This window comes from Macaca thibetana, chromosome 20 (assembly GCF_024542745.1).
Source record: "Macaca thibetana thibetana isolate TM-01 chromosome 20, ASM2454274v1, whole genome shotgun sequence".
Lineage (NCBI taxonomy): Eukaryota > Metazoa > Chordata > Mammalia > Primates > Cercopithecidae > Macaca > Macaca thibetana.
In genome coordinates this window covers 59917634-59927056 of record NC_065597.1, presented here as the reverse complement: position 1 = coordinate 59927056, position 9423 = coordinate 59917634, and the positions used below count along the sequence as shown (strand labels likewise).

The 9423-nt window shown below is 43.0% G+C and overlaps 1 protein-coding gene across 1 annotated transcript in view; it reads left to right on the top strand.

Moving 5' to 3' along the window:
• Positions 1 to 7495: 7495 nt before the first annotated feature.
• LOC126944512 (nodal modulator 1) overlaps positions 7496 to 9423 on the top strand; it is a 63113-nt gene continuing 61185 nt past the window's right edge. The window contains exon 1 of the mRNA XM_050774064.1: positions 7496 to 7822. Within this exon, the coding sequence (XP_050630021.1) occupies positions 7658 to 7822 (165 nt within the window). The 5' untranslated portion in view covers positions 7496 to 7657. The remainder of the gene's footprint in view (positions 7823 to 9423) is intronic.

The window sequence follows — 9423 nt, the reverse complement described above, 5'->3', positions numbered from 1 at the left end:
ATCGTAAGAAGATATTACCACAAATATGAAGGTGAGTGTAAACCCTGACACGTTATTCATTATATTCTGAGGAGATATTACTTCCTCTAATACCACAGTGGGTGTACACCCTCTCACATTATTCGTTATGTACTAAGTAGATATTATTACCCCTAATATCCCAGTGGGTGTACACTCTATGATATTATTACTTGTATCCCAAGAAGATATTATTATAACTAATATCACAGTGGGTGTACACCCTATGATATTATTTGTTATATACTGAGGGGATATTATTATCCTTAATATCCCAGTGTGTTTAAACCTTGTATTATTATTTCTTGTTTCCTCGGGAGATATTGTTACTTTTATGAAAATGGAGGTACACCCTGCGATATTATTCGTTTTATTCTGGGGAGATGTTATTAACCCTAATGTCACAGATGGTGTACACCCTGTGATATTATTCATAATATCCTTGGGAGATATTATCCCTATTGCCACAGTGGGTGCAAATCCTGTGATATTATTTGATATATTACAGGGGATATTATCCCTAACGTCACAGTGGGTGTACACCCTGTGATATTATTAGTAATATCCTGGGTCAGATATTACCAACAATGTGAAAGTGGGTGTACACCCTGTGATATCATTCCTAATATCCTGGGGTGACATTACCCCTAACGTCACAGTGTGTGTACAACGTGTGATTTTTTTATTATATCCTGGGGAGAAATTACCCCTAATATTACAGTAGGTGTACACACTGCAGTATTATTTGTCGTATCCTGGGAAGATATTATTACCCCGAATGTCACAGTGGTTGTACACCCTGTCATAGTATTCATTACATCCTGGGGAGATATTATTACTTCTAACATCACAGTGGGGATACACCCTGTGATATTATTAATCAGATCCTGGAAATAAATAATTACCCGTGATATCACAGTGGATGTACACCTTGTGATATTATTTGTTATATCCTGGGGAGGTATTATTACCTCTGATATCACATTGGGTGTACACCATGTGATATTGTCTGTTATATACTGGAAATATATTATTACTTCTAATATCACAGTGGGTGTACACCCTCTGATATTATTTGTTATATTGTGAAGAGATATTATTACTTCTGATATCACAGTTGGAGTACACCCTGTGGTATTATTTCTAATATCCTTGGAAGATATTACCCCAATGTCACAGTGGGTGTACACCCTGTGATATATTTCATAATACCCTAGAAAGATATTGCTCCTAATATCAGTGTGTGTACACCCTGTGATGTTATTCCTAATATCCTAGAAAGACATTACTCTTAATATCAGAGTATGTGTATACCCTGTGATATTATTCCTAATATTTTAGGGAGATATTACTCCTAATATCACAGTGGGTGTACACCCTGTTATATTATTTCTAATATCCTAGGGAGATATTACTCCTAATATCACAGTGAGTGTACACCCTGTGATATTATTACTAATATCATAGGCCAATATTACCTCTAATGTCACAGTGGGTGTACACACTGTAATATTATTTGTAATATCCTGGGGAGATATTATTTTTAATATCACAGTGGGCATACACCCTCTGATGTTATTCTTAATATCCTAGGGAGCTATTACTTCTAATATCACAGTGGGTGTACACCCTGTGATATTATTTATAACATCTTAGGGAAATATTACTCCTAATATTACAGTGGGTGTACACTTTGTGATATTATTCATAATATCCCAGGGAGATATTACTTCTAATATCACAGTGGGTGTATAACCTGTGATATTTTTCTTAATATCCTAGGGAAATATTACTCCCAATGTCACAGTTTGTGTACACCACGTGTGTACTTCCTGTGATATTATCCATAATACCCCAGGGAGATATTACTCCTAATATCCCAGTGAATTTACACCATGCATGTACACGCTGTGACCCCCCGGAAAGATATTACTCCTAATATCCCAGTGAATTTACACCATGTGTGTACACGCTGTGATCTCCCAGAAAGATATTACTCCTAATATCACAATGGGCATACATCCTGTGATATTATTTGTAATACCCTATGGATATCATAATATCACAATGAATGTACACCATGTGTGTATATGCTTGATGTTATTTGTAATATTTTAGGATGATATTACCCCTAATGTCACAGTAAGTGTACATCTTGTGATATTATTTGTAATATTCTGTGGGGATATTGCCCCTAATATCACAGTGGGTGTATACTCTTTGATACTATTCATAACATCCTAGAAGATATTATTCATATTGTCACGGTGGGTGTACACCCTGTGATATTATTTGTTATATTCTGGGGATATATTATTACCCCTAATCTGCTGTGGGTGTACCCCCTGTGATATTATTCACTATATCTTGGAGATAAAATATTACCCCTAATATCACAGTGGTCGTATACTTTGTGATATTATTCATTATATCCTGAAGAGATATTATTTCCTTTAATATCACAGTGCATGTACACCTTGTGATATTATTTGTTATATCCTGGGGAGATACTATATTACTCCTAGTATCACAGTGACTGTACACCTTGTGATATTATTCATTATATCCTGGGGAGATATTATTACCCCTTGTGTATACCCTGTGATGTTATTCATAGTATCCTGGGAAATATTACCCATATTGTCACAGTGGGTGTACACCCTGTAATATTATTTGTAATATCCTGGGGAGATAATATTACTCCTAATGTCACAGCGAGTGTACACCCTGTGATATTATTCATTTTGTCCTGCTGGGGTATTATTATTCCTAATATCACAGTGAGTGAACATTCTGTACTATTATTCATTATATCCTGGGAAGATATTATTGACCATAATATCACAGTTAGTGAACATTCTGTGCTATTATTCATTATATCCTGGGAAGATATTATTGACCATAATATCACAGTAGGTGTACACCCCGTGATATTATGTGTTATATCCTGGGGAGATATTATTATGTCTAATATCACAATGGGTGAACACCCTGTGATATTATTTGTTATATTTGAGGAAGATGTTATTACCTCTAATATCACAGTGGTGTACACCCTGTGATATTACTCGTTGTGTACTGGGGAGATATTATTGCCCATAGCACAGTGTTTGTACACCCTGGCATATTATTTGTTATATCCTTGAGAAACATTATTTTTCCTGTTATCACAGTGGGTGTACACCCTGTGATATTACTCATCATATTCTGCGGAGATGTTCTTTCCCCTAATATCACAGTGGGTGTACACCCTGTGATATTATTCGGTATATCCTAGGGAGATATTATTACCCGTAATATCACAGTGGATGTACACCCTGTCATATTATTTGTTATATCCTAGAGAGATGTTATTACCCTTAATATCACAGTGGGTGTGCACCCTGTGATATTATTCGTCACATTTCCTGGAGATATTATTATCCATAATATCACAGTGTGTGTACCCACTGTGACAGTATTCATTATACCTTGGGGTGATAATACTCCTAATTTCACATTGGGTGTATCCCCTGTGTTTACACCCTGTGATATTATTCATAATATTTTAGGGAGATATTACTTCTAATATCGCAGTGGTTGTACACCATGTGTGTACACCCTGTGATATTATTCATAATATTTTAGGGAGATATTACTCCTAATATCACAGTGGGTGTACACCGTGTTTGTATACCTTATGATATTATTTGTAATATTTTAGGGAGATATTACTCCTAATAACATTGTGGGTGTACAGCATGTTTTTAAACACTGAGATTATTCATAATATCTGAGGGAGATATTACTGCCAATATTACAGTGGGTGTACACCCTGTACACCCTGTGATACTATTGGTAATATCCAAGGGAGATATTACTCCCAATATCACAGTGGGTTTACACCCTGTGGCATTATTCATAATATCTGAGGGAGATATTACTTGCAATATCACAGTGGATGTACATTAAATGCTCATAAGACTTAGCTTTTATTATTACTGTTACGATTTAGGCCATGGGTTACTAACCAGTGGTTTAAAATGCCATTGCAGCCGGGCGCGGTGACTCACACCTGTAATTCCAGCACTTTGGGAGGCTAATGAAGGAGGATCATTTGAGGTCAGGAGTTTGAGACCAGCCTGGCCAACATAGTGAAACCCCGTTTCTACTAAAAATACAAAAATTACCCAGGTGTGTTGGTGCGTGCCTGTAGTTTCAGCTTCTCAGGAGGTTGAGGCAGGAGAATCGCTTGAACCTGGGAGGTGAAGGTTGGAGTGAGCCAAGATTGCGCCACTGCACTCCGGCCTGGGCGACAGAGCGAGACTCTGTCTCAAAACAAACCAAATGCCATTGAAGACATATATTAATATGAAAAGGTGGTTGCTAAATGATGATTGAATAAATGAGATTATAATATAAAATAGGCTTTGGTTTTTTAAAAGAAAAAAAGAAAAGGACATGCCTAAATTAGGGAACTCGGAGAAGAAGGCCAAGGCATTTACCTTCCTCTCTTGAGTCTTTTTTTTTCTCTTTCTTTTTTTTTTTGAGTCAGGATCTTGCTCTGTCACCCAGGCTGGAGTGCAGTAGTGCCATCATGGCTCACTGCAGCCTTGACCTCCTGGTCTCAAGCGACCTTCCACCTCAGCCTCTCCCGAGTAGCTGGGACTACAGGCACACACCACCACGCCTGGCTAATTTTTAATTTTTTTGTGGAGACTGGTCTCACTTTGTTGCCCTAACTGCTTTGGAATTCCTGGCCTCAAGCCATCCTCTTGCCAAGGCCTCCCAAAGTGCTGCGATTACAGGTGTGAGCCACCATGCCCAGCCCTCTCTTGGGTCTTAAAGCAAAGTGTCAAAGACCCAGCCACCACTTCTTAGAAATGACTCGATGTCATATTAGCATAAATGCATTGATAAAATGATGGAAATGCAGTAATACAGTGATCTTGGGGAATCCTAGTTTTCTTCTCCAATTTCTTTGTTGTTGCAGTGAGCAAGCATTCATTTCAAGATAGGAATGAAATATTCAGCTCTTTTAGACAGACAAGCACAGGTGCTCAGTGTGGGAGAAGAATTAAAATCCTCTGCACTCTCCATGCTGTCTTGCTAATTCTCGGGGTCCTGTCCTCATCTTCTATTCTTGCCTTCTGAGGGGACCCCACGGCATGTTTTCCCCGGTCTTTTTGAGTCTCTCTAAATCCAGTATTGGACCCAGGGAGCATCGCCTCCTCTGCCCCCTTCAGCTGTCCTCCTGCCTGAGTCTTCTGGAAGCTTCGGGACAGAAAGAACCCAAGGATTCGTCCTGAAGCTCAGTGTGGCAGGTCTCCTGTTTCCATGTAAATCATGTCTGTTTATCTGAGCCAGTTTTGGTGGAAACTGATGGAAATTATGGGGAAGCTAAATCCCTGTCTCTCTGCAAGCCACTCCCCAGTCCCACCCCCATGAACTGGCGTTGTCACAGTCCTGGTGCTTCATTTCTTTCTATATTTGAAGATGAATTTGAGGGAAATAGTCAAAAAGTCAAGAAGAACACAGAAGAAATCATTTGGGGTGAGTCCAGAACAAAACCTGGGGATCCCAATTCCTCCTTTTTTTTTTTTTTTTTTTTTGAGACAGAGTCTCACTCAGTCACCTAGGCTGGAGTGCAGTGGCAAGACCTCGGTTCATTGCAACCTGTGGCCCCCTAGTTCAACTGATTCTCCTGCCTCAGCCTCCTGAGTAGCTGGGATTAGAGACTTGCGCCACCACACCTAGCTATTTTTTGTATTTTTAGTAGAGATGGGGTTTCACCATGTTGGCCAAGCTGGTCTTGAACTCCTGACCTCAAATGATCTGCCCACCTCGGACTCCCAATATGTTCGTATTAGTCGTGAGCCATAGCTCCCGGCCCCAATTCCTGCTCTCTAGCTCCTGGAAAACCCATGGCTGCTTGCAGAGAGTCTTAGACAACTTCCTTTTCCTCTCTGGGCCTTGGTTTCCCATCCTGTAAGATGAGAGGTTTCCATAAGCCAACACTTCCTAATTGGTGGTTTTCAATCCTCTGGTGATTTGCGTAAAAGGCATCTATTTCAATTGTGGTTATACATAACAAACCCCAATAAATATACTAATTATTTAAATGGTTTCCCATTATCACTGAATAGTTGAGAGTCTACTGCACTTGAGTGAAAATGCAGCATGAGAAACTGAAATCAGATGCACTCATGATTATGACCCTGAGGTCAATATGTCATTCCCTCGTTGCCCCCATGAAGGTTTGACTACTATACAGTTTGAACCTGTGTTTCTTAGTTGTTTGTTGCTTAAGTTTTAGCCACAATGGCAAATTGCAGTGGGAAATCCAGTCTTACTTTGTCATTTAGAAACAAAATACAAAAACAAAACCTATCAAAATAAAGCACTAGGTTTTTTTTTTTTTGAGACAAAATGGAAGAATTTCTAATATTAGGTTAGAAAAACAAATTTTTTGGTGCGTGTGTGTTTTTTTTTTGAGACGGAGTCTTGCTCTGTCACCCAGGCTGGAGTGCAGTGGAGCGGTCTAGGCTCACTCCCGGGTTTAGGCCATTCTCCTGCCTCAGCCTCCCAAGTAGCTGGGACTACAGGCGCCCGCCACCACGCCCGGCTAATTTTTTGTATTTTTAGTAGAGATGTGGTTTCACTGTGTTAGCCAGGATGGTCTCGATCTCTTGACCTCGTGATCTGCTCACCTTGGCATCCCAAAGTGCTGGGATTACAGGCGGGTGCCACCGCGCCCAGCCTCTTTGGTGTGTATTTTGATGTGATGACTGGTAGTTAAATTCAGTGTACATATGAATTCACTCTTGGGACAAAATATGCTGGATTTGAACTTATTTTCATGCAAATAATGTTTCATTTTACAGAGCTAATTCAAAGTAAACTGACTGCACGCACTTCTTGCTTAGGGGAAGAAAACTCATCAAAATTTGTTTCTAGGCATATGCTATTAGAGCTAGGATTAAGATAAATCTTACATACTTTCCTTAATATGCTAACATTAACACGTTTCGCTTAAAAAAATCGATCACTTATCATGGAAAAATACACCAGCTTACACAAATTCCTAAAGCGTTTTTCGTGTGTGTATGTGTGTGTGTGTGTTTCCAGAGACGGCATTTCGCCATATTGCCCAGGCTGGTCTCGACCTCCTGGGCTCAAGAGATCCACCCACCTCAGCCTCCCAAAATGCTGGGATTACAGGCGTGAGTCCTAAAGGTTTTTGTGAGATTATATATTTCACCTGCGAAATATGTGGGTCAGAAAGATTTGAGAAAGTTGTTAGATAATTCGACCAACAAAATCTCCCGTCCTTTCCAGCTGTGATGGTGAATTCTAAAGTAGAATTCATCTTTGGAGCTTCTCCCTGTAGGCCTGCACCTTGCGTTGCACCTGCCAGACGGTGCGCCGAGTCCTCCAGGCCTCTAGAAGGCAGAGATGGTCTAGTTTTCTTGCTGAGCATGCGCTGTAGTTCTGTCTTCTGGCGCTGTGCGCGTGGGGTCGAAGCGCGCGTGCGCGGCGGCGGCGGCGGGGCGGGGCCTGAGCTGTCAGCCGGCCTAGGAGGAGGAAGGAGTCTGCGGCGTGGGGTGTGAGGGGCGGGACCGGGCTGCCTGCGGAGGGTCTAGCTGGGGGAGGTCTGGCCATGCTGGCGGGCCAGGGCGCTGGACCGCCGGGGCCCGCGGTGGTTGCCGCCGCGGTGGTGCTGCTGCTGAGCGGCGTGGGGCCGGCGCATGGCTCGGAGGACATCGTGGTGGGCTGCGGGGGCTTCGTCAAGTCGGACGTGGAGATCAACTACTCGCTCATCGAGGTGAGCGCCCACCCCGCGGCCCGGCGCCGACTCGCCGGCCGGTGGTTCAGCCCCTCTGGGCCGCGCTGGCGTCGTCTCTGACACTGGGCGGCGTGGAGTCCTTGGAGCCCGTACCTCTTCCAAGGCTATGCTGTCCGCGGGCTCCCGGCAGCTCCTCCCCAGTCGCGCTGGAGGGGAGGTTTTTATCATGGGGTTGTGTAAGGACTGAGGGGTGCCAGACCTCAGGTTCTTCAAAAGCCAGACTCCAGATTCCCGGAACCCAGACCCCAAATTCCTTGGAGCCCAGACCCCATTTCTTTAAAACTTAGACCCGAGATCTTCTCGAATCAGACCACCTGAAACTCAGATTTCCCCAAACCCATATTCTAGAACCTAGAGACTACATGTCTTATCCCCCAAACTCCACAGCCCAGACCCCTCCCGAAGTTCTGATCCACTGCTACTCCAAACCCTGCGGCATGATTTTAAAGAGCATCGATTCCCATCCCGTAGATTCTGACCTAGTAGATCAGTATTGGAAACCCTGGGGCCGGCAAGCTATTTTTTATTTCTCTCGCTCCCCTCCGCCTCTGAAAATGGAGAGTTGTCAGCTGCCCTGATTGCCTTAATGAGTAGTTATTGGAATTACCCTAGAGATTTGTGCTGAAGTTTTTTTTTTTTTTTTTTTTTTTTTCCCCAATTAAGTTGTAGTCCTGTTAAATGTTTATCAGCCCGGTGGGATTATGACCCTGAAAGGTTCCCGTAAAGAGGAAAGGGATGGATGAAGGTAGGGGCAGAAGGTCATTTGTCCGGGTAGTCTGGAGGGTACCAGAGCAAGGACTGGGCCTCATTTTTGGAAGGGGATTTATGTTGGGGTAGGACAAGGAAGAGAAAAAGAGCAGGCGCCTCGGAGGTAATTTAGGAGAAAACGAAGGAAGAGGCTGGGAAATGCCAAGGAGAGGGACTGGGAAATAAGACCCCAAAGATCTCTGAAAGCACCTTTGAGCTGTTCCAGGGCTGGCACTGAACGGTGAAGCACTGTGTTCTGCAAAGCGGGTTGCTGAGGATTGGGGGAGGGGCAGGGAGTCAGTTCCAGACCCCACTAGCTCTGTGACCTGCCCTTGCTCTAGGTCTCAGTTTTTGTACCTATAAGATGGTGTTGGGAGAGAAACAGTGGAACCCAGCAGATGTATTTTGTTAACAAGCGGATCCGTGATCTTCAAGGCCCCCTTGCTTGCTGCTTTTTTACTCTGAAGAGGTCAGAGGTCAGGCATTGAATGAATCTATCCACTGGCAGTGGCAGGGCTCCTAGGATTTCCTGGGTACATGTTTCTGGGTGCCCATGCCACCTTCTGGGTCTGCCTTGGGGACATGGCGCGTTGAGGGTGGTATGACCGTAGATGGCACAGGGCATTTCAGAAGCTGCCCGGTAAGGCCTCTTGCAACTTGTAGTTTCCAGGGGTTCTGGAAGGAAGGAAAAGACAGACACCCCCCCTCCACCCCCACCCACATACTAATAGTGACCTTGAGATCAGAGAGCAAGTTTTGTAACGCATTATGAAGTGTGTTCCTTAAGCCCAAGGGCTGCCTGTCCAGATGGTCTGGGACACTCATTGTTTCGT